Below are 23292 nucleotides of genomic sequence, written 5' to 3' on the forward strand. Positions count from 1 at the left end.
GCGGGGGGGGGGGGGTATATATTTTCAAGACTGGAGATTGTATCTAGGGGCTTCAAATTGAACTATATGTCAGCCTCACCCACTCTTGAGACAGTGTCTTGCTAAATCACTAAGCTACCCTGGATTCATAAAGATGCAAAGATGCTACCTTTGCAAAAAATTTATTTACTGATAAAGTGTTTAGTTTAAAATTAATTTCTTGAAACTCTTTATTCTGTACTAAAAATAGTCCTGTCACTGTGTTTTGTGCTCTTAGCAGGAGGGGAACTAACTGCTGTTCCTAGGCTTTTTTAACCAAAACAAAGTAAAAGTAATTCAACATCTTTTCAGTAGCTAACTCAAAGCATATTTTGGGCCTTCATTTTTGTATATAAAAGAAAATATACTTCTATTTTAAAAAAAAGAGGGCAGGAAATGTTTATTCCAACAAGTTAAATAAAGCCATTTGAAATATGGTTGGAATGTAGAAAAAAAAAGTCTTATTTCTATAGTGAAAGAATAGAGGAGGCACAAACCATACCTGCTCCCCTAGCTTTTGGGGACTAGAAGCTGTGGACTGAAGAGGCTGCTGTGGTGCAAACTGAGAGAGCTGCTGCTGCTGCTGCTGCTGCTGCTGCTGCTGCTGCTGCTGCTGCTGCTGCTGCTGAGTGTTAAAGATAAGCGAACCACCGGGAAGCTATTTTGAATTTAAACAAGAGTAGCTAGTTACACATTACTATATTTTTATATGAAATACTCAAATTTCTTTATTCCACATATTTTTTGGGAATATTTACCATGTATGTGTCAGGCACTCTTCTAGATAGGTGTTGAGGAAAGAGGTGAAGAAAAAGCAAAACAAATTAACTTACCTGTCCTTTAAAAAGATCTATTTAGAAATAATTTTTTTAAGTTACTCTGGGTTGAAAGTATATTAACACTTTCAAAGAAATCTTTCTGCTTCAAGGTTAATAGCTATCCAAATTTACAATTATTTAGATCTTCTTACACATCAATGCAAAGAGCATTAAATACACTAGAAATAAATGTCATGAATCAGAAATACATATTAACACAAGCTATTCCCCAAATTTGTTCTAGCTTTGCCAAAAACCCAAAGATGCATGCAAACTCTTTATTTTTTAATCTAAATTAATTTTTTTAATTAAAGAAAAAAAACCCCCAGCAAACTCCAAGTTACAAATTAAAAGGAGGTATTTCAAATACACTAGAAAACATTTTTCCTTTTTAAACTATAAGGAAGGAGTTTAAGTAACAAGCATTTTGAGGTCCTTATAAAAATTCCAAGTAAATATCAATCATAGAATTTATAGGTCTGTATAGTTAAAACAACAACAAAATAACAGAGACTCCACATTTGGTCAACATTTCTGTATCTAACACAGATTACGGTTAGGTAGATTTGAACATAGCAGATGGCATCAGTTCAATTTTTCTTTCCTTAATGTATAAATAAATACAATACAACATCAAGAATGCACACACATTCTTACATTCTCTAAGCACAAAATCTACTGTAAGCTAACAGTACACAAATACCGTATGTGTACATGACATGTTTGCTGAGAACAGAATTAGTCTCTAAATGTATCTACTACCTCTACTGTGGGCATATATCCAGCCAGGCAGGTATAAAAGTTCTTGATTAGAGAGGACTATGGGAGTGATTAAAAGTGGGTCTATAAACTATTGTTTATCCTTATATTCCTGATCACACAAAGGCAGCAATAAATTCACCTTAAAAGATTCTGAACAGACCTCAAAATTTCAAAGGGTACTCTGTATAAATATACATTAATGAAAAAAAATGAAATATAAAAATTTTAATCAAAAGCAGTGTTTCAGTTTTACCTGGAGTAGATTTAAAGGCCTCAGACTTGAAGTATTTTTTAAACCAAATGGAACACCTGTTAAATAAAACTCATGGTTATAACACAAGTACAACTGTATTACCTATAAAAATGACTTATACTTTACTATATATAAATAGATTTCATGTACTTTCTCCATAGATGTGTTTACCATATTTTAAAAACCTTAAAAACACATTTTCTTCAATATCAATACTAAGATTTTATTCAAAGATGCAAAGTACTAGATTCAAAGGATTCAAAGTAATAGATGTACATTATACTCAGATTCCTTTTTCACTGTTGGTACTATAAAATTGCCTATAAAATAATAATTTAGAATTATATGGACACTATGAACGTAATAAAACTATTTCTTTTGTCTATTGTGCAAATATATTTTAGGTACTGGCATCTACACTTTTCAGTGCTAAATAATATATAATAATCCTATCTGTAAGAACTGAACTGGTGTGCTCTGTACCTTTTTAAGTACATAGGCTAACAATCAGAATATTAAAGTATGTTGAATTTTGTGGATAAGGATCAAAACCCAAATCAGAAAGCAATGCTGTTAATTTTGAACTTATTCCTAAATATTAGTGACAGAAAATAGAGCACATAAAGTGTGAGTTGGGTAAACATTTTTAGTACAGAAACACAATGTGGGCCACATATAGTCTTTGATATGTATTTTTCTTTCTGATTTAAAAAATGTGAAAACTTGGCTGGGCATGGTGGCTTACACTTGTAATTCCAACATTTAGGAGGCCGAGGAAGGACTACTGTGAGTTAAAGGCCAGCCTGAATTACACAGTGGGACCCTGTCTCAAAAAACCAAAAAGCAGAACAAAACAAAACATAAAACCCCAAAAATCAAACAAACAAAACCAAGAATTGAAAACCATTCTTCTTTTAGACTGTGAAGTTCAGTGTAGACTGTTTTCCTTGTTCTCAAAGTATGTGTATATTTTGTTCACTCAACAAAATACACCAATCTAAACACTAATTAAAAATGTAACTTGTCCTTTATCAGATTTTATTGAAAAAGCTGAGGCAGAAAATCCACACTGACACAACCAAGGTCTTTCATATGAAAGTGAAAAGGTATAGTACAATTGTAATATAATAAAATTATTATCTCTTTCTAGAAAAATGCTCATAAAAATATCTTATTGTGCACTGCATAGCACATAAAGGTAGATGACATCTGTAGAGTGCTTTCTGGCTCACCAAAGGCACTTTCATACTTTCATTTCTCAGAAGTACTGAAGTTAAAACATTTTTGCTCCCATTTTACAGTGGATGAAACTGAGGCCAAAGGAGAAAAGTTAGGTGACTCTCTAAGGTCCAACAGTTAGTAACTGGAACCATATGTAACTGGTACAACTGGTAAAGTTAATGTACATATAAATGTCCTAAATGAAAATTTGATTTTATTTCCAGGTTCTCTGGCACTAAAGCAATTTATGTTCATTAAAATAAAACATAAGCTACACGTATGAAATTACTATATGGTAACATATTTAAATTATATTGATTCTCATAATTCATAGGAAGTTTTTGATAAATTTTCCAGTGTTGTTTTTTCTGTTAGATTTTTCTTCAATATGGGGCTGGGAATTTAGCTCAGTGGTTCTGCCATCTGCCTCACAAGTACAAGGTCCAGAGACTTCAATACCTGGAGAGTTCAATCCCCAGTACCAAAAAAAAAAAAAAAAAAAAAGTAAGAAATTGAATTGTAAGAAATTGAAATAGAAAGAAATTGAATTGTTCCAAAGTACAGTAAGTCCTTGGTTTATGAACACTTCTGCTTGCAAACAATTTGGTTCACAAACAAAAGTGTTCACAAACTCTCTTTTGGGTGACAAACATGACCACAGCCACCTTCCCCAAACAAACAAAAATGCAGTCATCTTTACCAAAATCGTAAAATTAAGTTTGTAAACCGAGGCATCACTGTATTGTAATACGTTTTTTTAAAGAACATCAGAAAATGGCACAATTTTTGTTTTCCAGTTAAAAAGTAACAACTACTACAATAAAATTACAATTTTTAAAAATGATGGCAATTACTTTTTGAATGCTTATGTCTCCTGTACAGTTTAAGTACTTCATTATGTTTTACTCATTTATCTTCATAACTAGAAGATAAATTCCTACTGCCATTTATTCACTGAATATTATACAGGAGGAAAATGAAGCATAAAGTTAAATTTTTCCAAGATTATACAGTGAGTTGGCCAAACTGAATTCAAGTAGTAGTAGTGAGACTCCAGAACCTAGGCTTTTAACTGCCTTCCTATGTTGTCTCTTATACAACAGTCATTTTCAAACTACATTTATTTTCTCTGAAAAATGACATCAATAGCAACAAGGCTAACAAAATTAATTATAATATTTAGGAAGCAAAATACAGTATGTACACAGACTTACAGATTTACCAAATTTCTTCAAAGAAGTTTTAAATTCTGTGGTTTTTAGTTCAAATACCAATTTTAAAGGCCTGAAAATTAGGCTTGAAAATTAAATATCCAGGGTAAAATACATCACAAAATAACATTAAATGCCTTTAGTAATAACATTAAAATAACAACTTGTACTTGATCATGTACTTTAATTTTTTTAGCAGTTATTATTTCCAATCTTCTGACCTGCTCGAGAAGCTGCCTGCGCGGCACTGGGCAATGCATTTGGTATCAGACTCCCTGAGGGAAGAAGGCCGCTCAGGTTTACTCTTGCAGGAGTTATGGCACCAGTGTTACAGCCCAGCATGGGATTTGAACCAGTCATCAAAGCCTGGGCCCCACTGCAGAAGAATAAGACAAAGCATTAAACTAGCACTGTAAAGGGAAAAACAAGCCACATAATTCCTCAGATTGAAAAACAAACTACAAGGCAAAATGATTTCTCTGTCTTAAAAATCAATTTTAGGCTCAGTATCATTTTCAGAGTGTCAGAGAGATAACATTGGCAGCAAGGATGGCTAAAAGTATGTAATGAATATATATCACAGTTTTGAAATATCATTTGGAAAGTACTAACCAAGGGATTGAAAGATGATAAAAGAGGATAAACAAATATCTATGCTGCTGTCAATATGAAGAATCTTAGTGCACATAATAGATGCATAACTAGAATTAAAACATATATGTGAGACAACTTCTTCCATATCTAAAGTACTTTCTTTTAGTCTGAGTAATAATTTGGGGCCAGGGATTTAGCTCAGTGGTGCCACTGCCTGACTCACAAGCACAAGGCTCCAAATTCGATCCCTGGTACCAAAACAAACAAACAAACAAACAAACAAAATATACCCTAGGGCTGGGGATTTAGCTCAGTGATTCTGCTGCCTGCCTCGCAATCGCAAGGACCCAAATTTGATCCCCGGTACAAATAATAATAATAATAATAATAATAATAATAATAATAATAATAATAATAATAATAATTGTTCTTAATCTCACAAACATGAATTTAATATTTAGATTGGTGAGAATACCTTAAAAAAAAAATCAGGTCATCCTTACAAACTTACCAAACAGAGCCCACTACATTGATGAAGTTAAATCCAGCAGAGTTTGCCATGACCTGGGTGGCCGTGGTTCCTGTAGTTATAGATGTTACCATGGTGGAAAGAGGAATGGTTGTTACAGGCATTGCCTGGCTCAGAGACCTTTGCTGCTGAGCTAAATGAGTTAACAAAGTGGGCTGAGGGGTGAAGCCTGAATCTTGGGGAGTAGGGGTGGCTGAAGGGGTACTAGGAGTTGAGCTCTGAGCATCAGGAGGGTGTGGGATCGATGAAGGGGTTGGTGTAGGAGTAGATGGCTTAGGAGTTCCAGATCCTGCTCATTGAGAAAAATAAAAATTGCTAGTTTGTTATAAATGGCCAGTCCTTTTAAAAATAAGGTTAATGGAATCTTAACTTAGCACTGACAATTTGTTCCAGTTTTTTTTAAGCAGTTAACTGCAAGTGTTAATTTCTACACATGATACATGAGTGTTGCTACACTCAATTACAATTAAGGATGCAGTATATCACCTAAAATATCCCATTAGAGATGCTATTACAGTAACAGTAAAAATATACATTTGTATTGTACCACAATATTCATTTAAAACTTAGTTTCCTACATGCTGCCTTTGGCCTAAAAAGCTCAAAAGGAATTCAAATTAAGTTTTGTTATTTACGATTTCATTACTTCAAGACTTTAAAAAAATATTGCTTACTTAGTATAACAGTCTGCAATAAACTGTGAACATATTTATAAATTACATATGGTTAACAATTATATTTGGCACCTGTATATACATATTTAAGTCCTAAAACATGAAGGTTATCCTGGCAAACAAATTTACAAAAAACTAATAAAGTAAATATTTGATAGATAATACTGCATCTTTAACAGTAACTGTGTACTTCTGTTTAAATGTAGAATGTATAGAAAATCTGTTGTGAATGAAGTATGCACAGTTTTATTAAAAAAAAAAAAAAAAGAAAAAAGAAAATAAAAAACAAAAACCAAAAAAGTAAAACCAAAAGCTCTTGAGGTGTTTTCTTTTTTAGCTTTCATGTCCTGCAGAAAGAAAGGAAAGAAATGTGAATGTCCAGAAGCTGTCACTCAACCCTTACTTAAAGTAACAACTGTGTGCAGTAGATTACCATAATCCATACCCACAACATAAGAAGTGTGAATAAGACTTTCAGAAAATTTTTATACTTTTCTTTGTGCAAAACAAGAAGGCAGAAAAATTACACCTTTTGAGCTATCGAGAGGAAGATATTTATATCTAATTCAAAATCATCCTGTCACTGTGCAGTGTTCTAAAACTTTCAGCACACACTGGTTATCTATTAAAAAAATCTAAAAAACTGGAATGCTTTTTCCCAAATTGGTACCTAAAATATTCAGAAATTTACCAATTTGAAGGAATTCTCCCAAATTTAATTCTAGCATTTGTTTAATTTTTCTTGATGTTAAAAATGTATTCAGCACTAAAAATTACATTTTAATACCTTCAGAATAATGCTATATGATCATCATCACATTTTAGTAACTGATAACAATTTATAAAAGAGTGTAGGAGTGTTTTTGAAATATTGGTTTTCAGTTTATTTATCATCATCTTAGAACTAACTAGCTTCTTACATATACAAAGATTGGACCTGCAGCAACAATTCTTATGACATTTTTTCCACACCAGCCACATAGTTCACATAAAGTGTAAAATGATCCTAGGGTACACAAAAATAAAAAATATTTTGGAGTCTTATTGCCACATATAACTATGAGAATATTTTTAAAGGAGGTTGAAAGTCTAGAAGAAAGGTATACACAGAGAGCATACATAGATACAGAAAAACACTACAATGAACATATAATACATACAAACAAGAGCTCTGCCTAAAGCTTCTTGCAACTTACACATTGGGTACACAATGCATTTAGATTTTACTATTTGACAGGTAGAAAAAAAGCTCTCTTGAAAAACATTAATGCAAAAGCTTACAAAAATTTAATAAAGAATTTGTTATGACTTACTTTGTGATGAGCTGGCAGGTGACAGGGCAGCTGGAGAAAGCATACTAACTTGACTGAGATCCACTGAAGACTTCCGAGAAAGACTTGGTGGCTTAGAAGGAGGAGGAGTTGGAGATTTAAGAAAGCTACTGGCTTGCTGCGGTGTGAAATAGTTACCTAGAAGAAGAACATGAAAATTATTTCCTAGATTTATAATTCAATATTCTGTGAGTTGCAAAAATAAAAATGAGTAGTGTTTTTTAAAAGATTATGACTGTATGAATTTTTTTACTTTAAATTATAGAAAAGTAAGGATTTTAATACCTGAGGAACTATTCCCTGAGCTTGAGGGAAGTTTGATGGGTGGAGGTCGATGTTTTACCCCCTTTCCCAATACTGAAGACTGAACCGACACAGTCTCAGCCTGCTGAAAGACAGTGATATTAAGCATACTTGTTAAAATTAAAATTACTACCATGGTAACTCCTAGTTGAAACCGATTTATAACTGCAAACTATTCTCAGTTACAGAGTGAATATCACAGATGTAACAAAGGAATATAATTTCACATAAAACCTATGAGATATATTGCAACACACCTACAGGATGAGGGAAAGATTTCTAAGCAATATAAAGGGGAGAGAAAATCTAAGGGAGAAGAGCAGAAAAGTAAGATGAGGGAGAAGCTTCCATCCTCCTCTACCCTTCTTTTCTAAGAAAGTAATCACTGATGCTGGATTGACCAGTATATAAGTATTCATTGTATTACCCTTTCTTTGTGTGCTTCTGAAAGTTTCTACCATAAAAAAGCTAAAATCAAAACGAAATAATCTCCCTACCTCTCAAAATATGATCCTTAACATCTGTCAGATTCCCTAAGAAACAATTATGTACAAAAAGTAATAGTAATGAAACATACTTCTGTTTCTTTCCCAGGAGAAAGCTGGTTTAGACTGGCAGAGCCACTAGAGCTGTGTGACATCTTGACTGGACATTTGGCTTCATTCTGGACCAATTCCTGGTACTGATTAACTACCCTGAGTATTAGGAGAAAATAGATAAGGACTGCTAGCCCTGTTTAAAAAACAAATTTATTATAAAGAAAGTGAATAATGCTTTTACTGGAAAAAAATGTTCCATGAAATCTAACACAAAAATGAAAATTAATAAAAATTTATCTGTGTTAAATTTTTTCTTCTAATCTTTTCAATGACAAGCTAATGTTAACAACATTTTGCTAAGAATTTTTTTTTCTCTCTCACTAAGTTTATTGGTACATTTTAGGTATATAGCACAGTTACATTCATCATTGGGATCTTGTACCTTTACATGACAGGTCTTGGTTCTCATTTTTTTCCCCTTGTCCCTGCCTTTTTGCTAAGAATTTAAAGATACATTTTTTTTTTTTTTTTTGGTACCAGGGATTGAACTCGGGTCCTTGCGCTTGCAAGGCAGGCACCAGAACCACTGAGCTAAATCCCCAGCCCTAAAGATACATTTTCAATATTTTACCTCTAATACAGAAATTGAAGGGATAATTTAACTAATAAGCAGCAAAAGAAGTTATTCACTGCCTCATTCTTAGATTCAGATTAAAACCATCTTGTATAGCTACAGTAGATAGCAAAGTTTTCTTATTTTAAACATTTTTCTTTGAACTATTTTCTTGATTTTATGAAAACATCCTAGGTATTAAAATATCAGAAAGATCCAGTTAAGTCTTTCAAAATCTCATCCCTTAAAAATACATATTTTTAGCCATGAAAATAACTATTTTTGTTACATCTCATCTTTCAAAATTTTCCTAGAATCAACATGATTTTCAAGTTGGAAAGGACCTTAGAGATTTTTTTTGTTCAATTACCTAATTTCACATGAAACTCATAAAAATTAAAAGGTTTTCTAATTTGAAGAATTTCAAGCAGTAAATGGTATAACTAAAATCAAAGTTTATGCCTTCTAAGAAAGTATTCTCTAATGTGTAAAGTAAAAAACTTTTTATAACCATTCTGGCTAAAAATAAAGATGCAAGTATTTTTTTACCTCTCAGCATCAGTCTTTGACCCAATAATGAACCTAAATGTTAAAGGGAAAGAGAAAGAAAAGTATTAGATAAGAATGTTTTAAAAAGTCGTGGGATTACTTTTCAAGCTTCTCACATTTTAGTCACAGTAATTTTATAAATGGATTTTAAATCTACCAAAGTATCATAAAAAAAATTAAAATATATTTAAACTTATGAAGCAATGTGCAAGTTTTGCATGCATTATGAAATAATTATCTATAATGTGGACAATTTAACTAAGGAGACAGCTACTTTGTCACAAGATTTATCAAATTATAACCTGGCCTGAAAATTACCAATTTACCACCTAAAAATAGTCATTTGATAAAAATGATGGCTTGGCCCTATTGCAAAATCACTGGACTACTGTATTCAGGACATGTTGGCCTCCCACTCATTTTCCTCTTTGATTTTGGAAGTCATTTTATTGTTATTTGGTTCTTTGCACTGAGCTGTATTTCCAGGTCATTTTTAAATTTTTTGAGACAAGGTCTCATTAAATTGCCCAGGCTGGGCTTGAACCTGTGATTCTCCTGCCTCAGTCTCCTAGAGTGATAGGATTATAGGCTATCATGCCTAGCTCAAAGTCATTCTTAATGTCTACACAACAGGACCTTAGAATATATTTTAGACAAGGAAGACAGCTTACTGCTGGTTCAAATAAAGTATCTTTACCACATCCTTTAAAAAAGTCTGACTTTTTAAACATTAAAATAGTGTTTATTTTTCAATTACCAATTTGAATGATCATCTGTGAAGGAGCTGAAAAATATAAAATGTAAAAAAACAAAAAACAAAACAAAACAAAAAAACCAAAAACTTAGTTAATGCATCTCTAATTTTAACTTTAGAATTACTCAATAATTTATGAATTCTTATGAATGACTGGCAGATGATAAATCATGCAGTGCTTGATGTAATGGTAAAAATTCAACTCTTTTCCTTTCAGAGTGGTCTGTGAGCTTTCTGAGCTAATTTTTCATGAAAGAACATATATTATACCCCCATACCCTAGAAAAAGTAGTAAGTTTAAAATAACCAATGTATGTCATTAGGGGAGTTTTTTTTTTTTTTTAATACAGGTAATCAAAATATCTGATCTTTGTACTCTCTTAGCTGAGGAGTCCCTAACTGCTACTATCTCTGCTCAATGACTTTTATCTAAGTACTGGTGAAGCTACTTTTAAAAAATCTATCTTCCTACTTTCATTTCAATTAGTAATTTATAAAGGGCTTTAAAAACAGTTTGACACAAATTTAGCCCCTGCCTTTTTCTGCTGAGCCCTTCTTTGTATGATTCTTTTCAAAATATTATCACATGATTTAAAAAATAAAACTAGTAATGAAACTAACAGTAAAAATATACTAAGTTAAATACTGAAGCAAGTATGGATGGTGGCACACGCTTGTAATTGCAGCACTCAGGAGGATAAGGCAGGAGGATCTGGAGTTCAAGGCTAGCCTGAACTACACAGTGAGACTATCTCAAAAACAAAACAAACTGTAATGTGTACTACATATAACATACATATTTTCCAAGATCAACTATATAAACTGAATACATAAGTAAACCAAGAAGGACATCCCAGAAACAATCTTCAAAGCTAGCATAAAAATAATTACACTATAGTATATAGTCTTTAAAATAAATCATTATTTAAATAAGTCAAACAGCATAACTATGATTTACATTTCTTTACGTACCCTGTCAAATCTATTTAACAAAAGATGCATCCCTAAAGAGAAATTTTAACTCATTAATAGCTGCTTATAGGTAGTTGCTAAATATATTGTGTTTCAGTCCACTATATGCATTTAATACAACTCACTGGGATGGAGACATCTGGCTATCATTTTCTTCATCTCCTTTATATGGTTGGATTTTACCATAGTAAAGTGGATCACCAAGTGACTGCAAGATGGTGAGCTTTGTTTTCTGACACTGATTACCAGCTTCATATTCAAATACATAGTCATCTTTTACATCCTGCAAAAGAGTATCCCAAGTAATATCTTTTCAAGTAACTAAGCAACCAGAATTAGCAAACATCAGAGATAAAAGACACACTAACTTATGTCTGGCAATAGGAAGATGCACAGCACTTAGATTACAGAAACACGTAAGATTTCCTGAAAATAAAGCTAGGATAGCTCTTTCCTTTTTTTTTTTTTTCCCTACGGTATCAGGGATCATACTACAGACCTTTTGCTTGTAAAGCAGGCAGCGGCACCACTAAGCTAACTCCCCAGCCCAGGATAGTTCTTTCTTAATAAAGCGTTAACATGTAACAATTAAGTTGTGAACCTGTAATGAAACTAATAAGTAAAAATATTAATATAATTAAAATCCCAACAATAAACATTTACTGAACATTGCTGTCAGCACACTAGTTTCAGCATCACCAAATCTTCATGTCTTCATGGCTGGCACTATCATCCCCATGTTGAATTAAGCTAACTGAGCAAGCGTCTAAGTGACTTGCCTATAGTGCCTAGCATGTACTGGCCCCCCTGCTGCTCTGCCCCTCCACTTCAATAGGGCCACACCTGATTCTGTGTCACACAGTGCTTTGGGAATGAGAGCACCAACTAAATTTAGTTAATTAAGCTTGCAAGAAAAATTTAACATGCTGGACACATAAACTGCAAATGTTTTGTTTTGTTCTTTTTTTCTGTTTTTTTGAGACAGGGTCTCCCTATGTAATTGAGACTGAGCTGGAACTCACTATGCAGTCCAGGCTGGTCTCGAACTCATAGCGATCCTCCTGCCTCAGCCTCCCGAGTGCTGGGATTACAGGTGTGAGCCACCACACCCGGCCTGCAAATGTTAATATTAATAGGATACAACCTGAAAGCATATCTATTTTAGTCAAACACACCAAATCCTATGTACAAAATATATTATTTCACTCTTATGGTTCATCTAATTTAATACATTATGTCTATCTCCTCCTTTAATAATATTATTGCAGCTAGAGATTAGAACATTTCCTTAAAGAGATATCCTGAAAGGATGCACTAATTTGAAACAAATAACAAATGACAACTACCAATATGCTACCAAAACAAAAAAAAAAAATGCAATTCTGTATTAAAATAACTCTTACAATGGAACCTATACTTATAGACAAATAATTATTCCTTCTAATTCAGTGAAATCCTACAAAAGTCCTTAAAAATTTCATATTAAAAATAACTGGATGTTTAATAAAGTCAGATCTCAGATTAGAAACAGCATCATTAGAAGCAAAGATTGGCAATGACTACTTACATGGGCTGGCCAAACTGTTGGCTGTGAGTCATCAGATTTGATAGATTTTTCCACTTTAGCATATTTCTCCACCTACACAATCAAATCAAGATGCTATAGAAAATACAATCACTATTCTGACCAACAGGAACTCAACAGATATAGTTATTAGTATTGATTTATGACTCCATATTGTATCACCAACTTCTTAATGCTTAAAAGCTTAAAATTCTCTTGATATGTTCAATCAAGACAATTTTAGTAACAAATAAAAAGTAGAATTTATTTGGCTACTAATGTAATATGATAGATGCAGCTGACAGTATCTCTTTTGTGAGCCCTCTTTTGTGAATGTCCTTAGTTGTGCTATTCTGGGTACCTTGATATCCTAAATGGATTCAAAACTTTCATGGTCATTTTTACTTTGGAGAAGAGCCAAAGGTTGCACTGTGCCAGATTTCATGAATAAGGTAGATCAGGACACATCATAACATTTTTACATGCCTGCCTTTCTGTTGGATGGCATGTAGCAGTTGCATTTATTGAATTTTTCTTCTATCTTGTAAAGGTGCTCATCAAAGTAAACTTCAGAAATGCTTTAGAAGTGGCAAGAAGAATGGGATAGAATGTTTGAAATGAAAGGTAGTACTGTGAGGGAGATTAATGGCAAAGTGTCTTTTACTTAATAAATATTCAATGTTCACTGTATTTTTTGGTCATCCTTTGTAATTTATGTGTATCATAAATCAGTGAAAAGTTCTGCGTAAGTACTTAATTATACCATTGATTCAGTATTGTCAATCTTTACATTTAAGCAGTTTGAAGAAAGAAGCTCTATCAAGAGATTATTAATTAATGCATGAAAAAAATCAGAAGCATTTCATGTGTGTGTACATATTACACTCATATATATCACATTTTCCACATTTTCAAATAGTTATTTCTGTTCTAAACGTAAAACTATATTAAAGGGTTACAGTCCCATGTAATTCCATGAGAAGATTACAATTTCTAAAAATGGGCAGCTGGTTTAAAAAAATAATTTTACTTTTAAAAGAATTAAGATTTTTTTCAAGATATAGTATTAGCTACCTAATGATAAAACACTGGAACTATATATGGAAAAAAAAAGTTTATGAGCTAACTTATGACTTACATCCACTTCAGAAGGTATGGACAAATTACAGGGACTCCGTTTCCACATATCTACACACTAAAAAATTAAAAACAGTGTTAAGTACAAAATTCAAAATAAGGTGAGCTTGTCAGATAAGCTTTGTTAAAAAAAACAAACAAACTTACATTTCCTGCTTTAGAAATTTTCAGGTCATAATGTTGACCTGCTTTCCTTTCCTTTCGTTTTTGTAAGAAATCAAGTAATTTCAGCTGAGGAGGAGGTGGACCGTGAGATAGATCTTGCTGCCGATTCAAAGACGATCTGGAATATCTCTTGAAACACCTAAAATATTAAGGAGATTTAAACTAAACAAAGCCAATAAACTCATATATAGGTTTGAGTAGTAAGCAATGATTATATAATTAAATCACAATTATTTACAGAATACTTTTACATGCTGAGCACTGTCCCAGGCACTGGCAAAATAAAAATGACCAACAAAATTCCCATTACCATGGAGCTAGCTGATAGTTCAGAGAGGCAGAGAGAAAGTCACATTCTGGAGAGAAAAAGAAACCACTGACAGAAAAATTTACAGCTACTTATCACAGAAGTGTCTTGGTTCACTGTTCACAAAAGCACTTACCGTTTCATAGGGCGAGTATTCATCTTTTGCCTATTATAGAGTAGTCTGTTTGCAGTGCAGGTTACCGCTATGGAAGGATCAAGACACAGTGGTTCCGCTGTAGCTAAAATCAGCTGGCTTTCAAGCAGCAGTTTATCTTCCTGCAATTTAGAAGACAATACATCGATACCAAATTTAACATTTTTAAGCTAAGTACAATGGTACATGCCTATAATCCGAGCTACTCAGGAGGCTAAAGGGGAGAAACCTTGAGTTTGAAGTCAGCCTGCAGTACTTACACCCAATCTCAAAAACAAACAAAAACACTACACAAATTTTATATATCCCAACTCAAAATAAATACTGACTTTTTACTGGTATCAAATAACTTCCTTTACCGAATCTCTTTGTTTTTTGCTAGATCCTTGAAATATCTCACTAGGTGTATTATATGTGATATTTTGCACTGCTGGGGATCTAACCCAGGACTTCACACATGCTATACAAGTGGCTGTACTACTGAGTTCACCCTCAACCTTCATCCTCCAGCCCCAGTCTCCTGAGTGCTAGGATTACAAGCATGCACCACCATGTATGGCAATAGTTTCCTTATACTTTTAACTACAGGGATTTTCAAACATACAAAAAAGTAAAGGTGTAATGATACCTACATACCAACACCCAATTTTATTTCGTGACTATCCCCCTAACGTTTGTTTTGCTAGAGTAATTAAAAAGATATCTTAGATGCTGTGTTCACTTGGTATAACTTTAGCATGCACTGTTAACAGATAAGAATCTCCAACATCCAATTTAGATTTAAATTCCTCCCACTGCGGTCCACAGAATATATTTTTAGTTGGTGTGCTTGAATTTGAACTTACGGTCTATTTTGCAAGTACTTTTTTGCAGGGGTGTGGGGGTGGGGGGGCTGGGCATTTAATCTAGGGCCTTCACACTTAACTACAACCCTAGACCTTTTTTTGAGACAGAGTTTCTAGCTAAGTCACTAAATTGCTCAGGGTGGCTGGGCTCAAACTTGTTTCTCCTGCCTCTGCCTTCCACAGCACCAAGATTATAGGTATGTGTCACTGCACCCATCTATAAGCACCCTTTTATTTCTGTAATGATCGCTTTTTCATCTTTTTCCCTGTTCTCATGCAACTGATTTTGCTGGACTTGAATAAAATCATTTACTTGAATCTGGGTGGTTGCTTCCTCGTCATGTCACTTAAAGGCTTCTTTTATTCCCTATAAACTGATAGTTAGATCTAGAGGCTGGATTTATCCTAGGCTCTACTTTCTTCATTGGTACTACAATGTCCTACTCTCTTTTGCATTACACCAAGAGCTCCCATTTTCAGAATGGCAGGTTTAATCAGATTTCTGAGTTATAAAATTCCCATGAACATTTTGTTTTCTGGTTTTTCACAATGAAGAACGACTGCTGTCTAGATTTATGAAGATTTCTAAACTGCCTGTATTTTTGTAAAAGTCTATCATTTATTTTGTACCTATTAGTTGGAATTTTTCTAAGGAAATTTCCCTCAATTGCTATTTGGTTGTACAAAATACAGTTTATACATGATAGAAGAATAAATACTTTATTCTCTTCTTTATCAATTTTCAGAGTAAGATACTGATGACCTAATACCCTCTGATCATTACCAATGAGTTTGTCTTTCAATATTGTTAATAGTTTTTAACCTTCCTATAAACGAAAAATAGTAGCATTTACAGTTGAAAAGATTACAACAAAACAACAGCTGTTGATGAATAAAATTTTACTCTATAGATATACTTCACAGATTGGATAATTTTTTTTTTTTTTTGTGGAATTGGGATCAAACTCAGGACCTTGCACTTGCAAGGCAGGTGGTGACGCCACTGAGTTAAATCCCCGGCTGTGGATAATTCTTATTATTGGTAGGTTCTTTGATTATGTACTTGTTCCCTCTCTATGGTCGCAGAGAAAGAAGTGAAAGCTCTTGTTTATGGGCATCTCATGCTACTGAGCCAGATCTGGAAGGTTAGCTGGCTATTCTCAGGGGTTGGAGAGGTCCCTTGATGCGGAGGCAACCTGTATAATACCCACCTCCCCCAAGATAGGACAGACCTGCTTTAGAATCCTGGATTATGGAAAATCAGTTATCTACTTGTAGCCATAGTAAAAACAAAGTATTTTTCTTTGGTTTGAAAGAGGATAAAGAACTGTTTCATAATAGGATGGTGAATGAGCCTAATTCTGCCATAGTCATAAGCAACAAACTGAACTATTACAGTCCCTTGAGGAATTACTGCTGTGTATAAAGAGACCCTTAATTTCCAAAACACACAGAGAAATCATAGTTTTTCCACAGAAAATGTCAATATGTGAATAAAATAATGAATAGAAAAGTAGCTTTCACTTAATGCCTCATACAGGCATAATGCCTGTTTGGGATTAAAAAGAAAACAACTAACCTGAGTCCATTTATGGTTATCACTTGTTATTGAATGAACATCACATATTAAAGTCTAAAAGAAATAAAAATTTAAAAACTCATTAATGTATAATTCATACAACAAACATATGAAGTCATTTAATAAATAAAACTCCAAATAAAAACTTTCAATTGAACATTCTTACCTGCATGGTTGGACGTAGGAGAATGTGCCTACTTTGGTAACCAGGAGATTTCATGTTACTGGACTGCCTGTAGTCACGTATTTCCGCTATGACACATCCACAATGGAAAATATTAACCTATTTTGAGTAAAAACAGTCAAGTAAATGTCATCTTTAAAAAGCCTTTATACTCTTTTTTTAACACTCTAAAGCAATATTTCTGGCCACACCCCAATAGATTTCCTTGGTGAATATACCACTATATAAATGTTTTAAGAGGGATTATTTTATGTTTACCATTATGAATGAAACAAAACTGTTTAATGGTTTCTAGTTACAGATGACTCTGGCACCTACAACAAACTAACTTTTGGCAATTACATACTAGTAAAGTCATAATAGTTTGGGATCACTGCTCTTCTCAAGCTCAATGGCTGTTACACATTGCTACCTCTGTCAATGTTAAATTACCAATCAATCTGGCAGCAGTTTCAAATTCAAGAGAAAATTTCTATATTTTCTGTGCTAAAACTTTCAGAAATAAAATCTTAACCCTTATCAGTAAGAAAAGGAAAGCTAACTATAAATTTAAACCTACAAATACTATTTTCTACCCAAATATAAACACCATTATAATTCAAGCTTTGTTCATTGTGACTGCCTATGATCACACTCAGACTGTGATGTTTCTCATCTATTCAAAACTTTTAGAATGTGACCTCTATGTTATCTATCAGTCAGGTTTATGTTCATTTTTTTAACCAAATATATGGTAAGCAACTGCAATGTATAATATTTTCCAAGCATTACCTAAGATTTCAGATACAGAGGTAACTTTCCTTATTTGCTCTTAGCATGGAGAGACAAGCAATAAACAAAATAAGTTTTAGATAGCAATGAATGCTATAAAGGAATAAAATTGGAAAAGGCTAATTTAATTTAGTTTGTATGCTGAGAATGAAACCTCTTTGAAGGAGGTACAGCTGATACAACCTCAAAAATGATTATAATCATTCTAGATGGAAAAAAGAGCAGATAAAAATATGTGGTGGCAGGAATATGCAGTGTATTTCAGTATTGAAAAAAAGGCAAGAGTGGCTGGAGTGCAGTCAGGAAAGATGAGAATTAGATGAAGACAAAGAGGAAAGCACAGGTTTTGTCCAGTGAGGAGGGTACCAGAGAATTTTTGCTTTTTTATGTTTTATTTTGTCTTTGGCAAAGTGACTGTGATTCTATAATGAAAGCAGGGAGTTTAAGAATGTAACTATAGCAGGTTATAACCATATATTATTAATTTTTTTCTTAGTGTATATTATAGTGTTTTATTTTGGTACAGTATCTTGGTACACATATGTACTTTATTTTTATCCCTTACTAGCCCCATTTTCTTCCTTCCTCATCTTTGACAGTCTTTCTTCTATCTTCGTATCATCTTTTTTCTTCCCCCAGATTCCTCATGAAAACGTAATTATTTGACTTTCTAGCTTATCTCATTTAATATGATGTTCCATTCATTTTACATTTTCTTTATTCACTTGCTGAGAGGCATCTAGGCTGTTTATAGCTTAGCTATGAGAACTCAGCTTCAGTAAACACGATTATGCAAATAGCATTACAGCGGTGATGGCAAACCTTTTTTAATTCAGACAAATCGCCCACTATGGCACACATGCCACAGGCTTGCCACCACTGCCCTAGAGTATACCACCTTTAATTTGGAAATAAACCAACAAGTGCTATAGATGGATCAAATGGTATCTCTAGTTTAAGTTTTTTTGAGGAACCTCCATACTGATAACCACAGTGGCTATACTAGTCTACCTTCCCACCAAGATGTAGAAGGGTTCCTTTTCCCCTGAATCCTCACCATCACTTATTGTTTTCTGTATTCTTGATGACAGCCATTCTAACTTAGTGAGACAGTATCTCAAAGCAGTTTTGATTTGCCTTTCCCTAATGGGTGAACATGTTGAAAATATTAAAGGAAAGCAGACAATTGCTGGTGTACCGAATGTGTAATGCAAGAGGAGGGTCATCCATCGGATTAAAGAAGCTGGTGATGAAATTAGTTGGGGAGGGCTGGATGCGGTGGCACATGCCTGTATTCCCAGTACTTGGTAGGCTGAGGCAGGATGACTGCCATGAGTTTGAGGTCACCCTGGGCTACTATGTGGTGAGACCCTGTCTCAAAAAGAAAAAAAAAATTAGTTGGGGAGTGTCTTTTTTGTTGTTGTTGGGATAAAATATCTGAGGAAATATTTACTTGGTTTACAGTTGGTAGAGGTTTTAGTCCATAACTGGCTAGCTAGCTCTAAGGTAGGATGGCAGCACAGATAAGTAGTTTATGGCAGGCAGGAGATAGCAAAGCAATAAGGGATGGCCATAGCTTTTTAAATTTTTTATATTTTATTTAGGCTATTTAGGTTGGGTGGTATCTATATCTTTAATCTTAGTGAATGTGATTTTAGTATTATATTATGAATTAATTTGAGCATCATATATTTTAGATTTAGCCACTCCTGAAAAAGCTCCACTCATGACTGTAAGAGGCTTTGGGGAGACATCTAGATAAGCCATAACATTTGCCCCTAGTTCCCCAAAGACGTATCTCTTTATGTAAAAAGCATTTAGTCTTTAACAGCTATTAAAGTCTTATTACTTTTAGCACTGTTCAAAAGTCTAAGTTTAAATTTTTTTGAGATTTAAGGCAAACTTTTAGCTGTAAGCCCTTGTAAATGAAAAGAAATTAAATACTTCTAACATTTAATGCACAAGATAGACATTTGTATTTTAAGTTATAAGTAGGGGGATAGTAAGGAATGGGAACAAAGCATTACTAAAATTTAGCAGGGCAAACATTAAATTTTATAGTTTTATTTTTTAATAAAATAAAAATTACATCTCTGGTCACCTTTGGCAAGCTGTGTAAACTTCAAAGGCTTGGGTGGCTTTGTCCTAATGACAACAATGGTAGTTGTAGCCTTTGAAGCGGGGGCTGGGTTTTTGAGATTTTTTTTTAGGTAGTCTTTTTAAACCCATCTGTTTTTGGCTTTTTTAAACTTTGGGGGTTTTAATTATAGTTTTGGCTTTGTACTCCACACTCTCAGGGGCACATGACCTGGCCTTTCAGACTTTTTGAAATCTGAGTGGAAGACTATTTGTCTCAACAATTGTTGTATTTTGTATGTGCCTAAAACCAAATATAATTTGGATGATGCCAAGGTCTACTGTCAGCTGGAGCAGTAGCCAGGCTTTTTTTTTGGCCATAGGGGTCTACTGCCTATGAACTAAATTTTGAGGAACAACTTTTTTAGATCACTGCCATTTCAGAACATAGTGCTCTGGGGCTTCCTTTTGAAAGTAGTCTTTCATTTTTGTAATTTTCAGGCTGTAAAGGTGGAGTTTTGTTGTTTTTTTGTGATGCCATCAGGCCATTAAAAAATTATTTTTAGCTTTATCTTTGTAGTCTAACTCTATTGGAGCTTTTCTTTTTTTTTTAAATGGCTGAACTCAAGATATTTTAAATTATTTTGTTGGGCTCTTGGCTCTTGATTTTTAACATAAATCTGGCTAAAAGTCCTCAACAGTAGCCATGCCGCAGGTTCAACATTAGACTGCCTTGAAATTTTTCTAGAAGATTAATTAGTCTGTTGCCCTTAATCTGTCTCAGGCAAAGGTTTTTCACATGAGCAAAATGTGGAAAAACTTTCTGCCAAGCCATAGCACATGCTCTCTGGAGTCTTAACAGCCAATTCAGTTTTTTTTTCTAGCAGAAAATTCTCAAGCCTGGTCTTAATTGGCAGAATTTTTATCAGCATTTTGGTCTTCTGAGCTGACTAGACTCTCTCATCAAGTACAGCCTCAGGCATTTTAGTTCTATTTTTTTTCCATTAAGTTTATTGGTATATTTTAGGCATACAATATAGTCACATTCATCATTGGGAACTTGTACCTTTACATGATGTGTCTTGGTTCTTATTTTTTCCCCATTCCCCTGCCCTCCCACTTCATCCCCTCTATCCCTCCCTATTTACAAAGATTTTGTTTCTATTTTTTCCTTTTCTCATATTTTTTTTCCTTGCCTTTCCCCTACCCCTCCCACTTCCCCCACCCTTTTAAATCTTTTCTTCCTATTTCATATCATCAATTATACATTTTGATTCTTATTTACACTTTTAATTTCTCACACCGGAGAAACTACTTGGTATTTACACGTGTCCTATTTATTTCACTTAAGAGTATGGCCTTAATGTGTATCAATTTAGCTATAAATGATTCTAGTTTCTGGTTCTTTATGGCTGAGTAGTACTCCATTTTATTAAAAAAACCCCACAACTTCTTTATCCAGTCTCCAGTTGATGGGCAATTGGGCTGTTTCCAAGCTTTAGCTCTTACAACTGTGCCACTATAAACATGGGTGCTCATATATCACTGTGGTATGATTCTTTTGGGAAGATACCCAGTAGAGGAACCTGGGTCAAATAGGACCTCTGATTCTAGGTTTTTGAGGTATCTCCATATTGATTTCCACCAGTCTGCACCCTCAGGCATTTTAGCTCTATTTTTTTTAGCTAGCACCTCTAAACCTTTTTTAACTTTCTTTTATAAGCCAGCACTAAAGACTCTTAAACACAGGCTCTTAGGCATAGTCGCAGCAATGACCCCACTCTTGGTACCAAATTTTGTCTGTTACTTCTCTCATTGCTGAAAAAAAGAGATGCCTGACACACAGAGTTAAAGGAGGAAGAAAGGTTTACTTAGCTCAGTTGGTTAGAGGTCTTAGTCTATAATTGGCTGGCTCCAAGGCAGGGTGAAATCACAGAGGAGAAACAGTTATGGTGGGCAGAATCTAGAAAAGCAACAAGGGACCACCACAGTTCTTTTTATCCCTTTTATCTTATCTAGGCTACTTAGGATAGGCAGTACTCACATCATTAATCTTAGTGCCCTTGATCTTAGCACTAAACTATGAATCAATGAATTGATCTCAGCCTCACACACTAGAACCAGCCACCTCTGAAAAGGCCCCCCTACAACTTACATGACACTTTGGGGGGACATTTAGACACAATCCGTAACAGGCAGATAAAACAAAAGTTCTATTTTTACAGAGTTAAGTTTCATATAAGTATTATATATAAGTAAAGAAGCAGGATTACACCTTAGTGGAATGGTCATGATAAGAGACACAAGCAAAAATATCAAGATTAATTAATATATTTTGAACCAATGAAACTAGATGAGACCATTCAGGAACAGTTTACTTAAAAAGAGGGCCTAGGACTTCACTCTGAAAGGAGAATATTTTTATGGAAAGAACAAAGATGACAGCATAGAAAACTAAACGAATAAAGAAGGAAGAGGAAAACCAGGAATGTGGTATCTTGGAAGTCAAATAAAGGATACTGCAAGGACTTTGCTAAGGCTCCAACTGAGATGAGAACAGAAAAGTGACCGACTGATTGCATGTCCTGGAAGTCATTAGCAACTTTGACAAAAGCAGCTTCTACAGAATGGTGATGTTATGCCAAATGAGGTGGCTGGAAGAAAGAACAGGATGTGATATGAAGGAGATGGTGATTACAGATAACTTAAGTAGTTTTTCTATCAAGAGGGGTAGAATTACAAAGTAATAATTGGAGAAGAAAATGTGTAAAAACAGGATTTGAGGGAATAGTATGTTTACACTCTGATCTAGTACAAATGAAAATACATAGAAAAGGGGCAAATTATAGTTTTAAGCCCAGAAAAACAAATGGGGAGGATGACTTAGGAAAAGCATTCATACATTTTAACAGGAAGTCAAGGAGAAATTGTGGAAAAAGATGTAGAATGCTAGTCAACTAATGACAGGAGGAAATGGGAGTGCCCATCTGATGACTTTATTTTCTTCAAAAAAGTACTCAATGTGGGTGGGGTTAATGCAGAAAAGTAAGAATAAAGAATACAGCAAGAGACTGCTGAAGGTAGCTGTAAGAAATACAGGCACGAAGGCTGTTTTTTTAAAAAAGCTTCATCATCAAAGTAATTTCTTTTATAATTTCTGGATCATAACTACAAGATTTCAACTGATGATCTAATTGCCAGAAAACTTAGAAAAATTGACTAAATCTGTATATTTCAGTATGGCAAGAGATTAAATATCCTATAATAAACCAATTTCTACTATCCATATGTATAAAGTCTTATTTCATACACCAAACACTATTGGGAATACAAATTAAGAGTGTAACATACATATATAAATATATACGT

The 23292-nt window shown here is 33.9% G+C and overlaps 1 protein-coding gene across 15 annotated transcripts in view; it reads right to left on the bottom strand.

The window, feature by feature from the left end:
• Supt20h (SPT20 homolog, SAGA complex component) overlaps nt 1-23292 on the bottom strand; it is a 41246-nt gene that overhangs the window by 9484 nt on the left and 8470 nt on the right. For 10 of the 15 annotated variants that reach the window (XM_010635218.2, XM_010635217.2, XM_010635216.2 and 7 more), the window contains 16 exons: nt 17059-17175; nt 16893-16946; nt 14451-14590; nt 13990-14146; nt 13844-13900; nt 12709-12780; nt 11267-11424; nt 10173-10199; nt 9416-9448; nt 8292-8409; nt 7697-7799; nt 7394-7549; nt 5389-5458; nt 4505-4659; nt 1852-1907; nt 521-676 (listed from right to left, as the gene is read on the bottom strand). In XM_010635218.2, coding sequence (XP_010633520.1) covers nt 521-676; nt 1852-1907; nt 4505-4659; nt 5389-5458; nt 7394-7549; nt 7697-7799; nt 8292-8409; nt 9416-9448; nt 10173-10199; nt 11267-11424; nt 12709-12780; nt 13844-13900; nt 13990-14146; nt 14451-14590; nt 16893-16946; nt 17059-17175 — 1629 coding nt within the window. Of the gene's footprint in view, nt 1-520; nt 677-1851; nt 1908-4504; nt 4660-5388; nt 5696-6409; nt 6428-7393; nt 7550-7696; nt 7800-8291; nt 8410-9415; nt 9449-10172; nt 10200-11266; nt 11425-12708; nt 12781-13843; nt 13901-13989; nt 14147-14450; nt 14591-16892; nt 16947-17058; nt 17176-23292 lie in introns of those variants that run through there. The other 5 variants (XM_010635212.2, XM_010635211.2, XM_033759961.1 and 2 more) reach the window with 4 other exon arrangements.

This window comes from Fukomys damarensis, unplaced genomic scaffold, assembly GCF_012274545.1.
Source record: "Fukomys damarensis isolate Sample0158 unplaced genomic scaffold, DMR_v1.0_HiC HiC_scaffold_38, whole genome shotgun sequence".
NCBI lineage: Eukaryota > Metazoa > Chordata > Mammalia > Rodentia > Bathyergidae > Fukomys > Fukomys damarensis.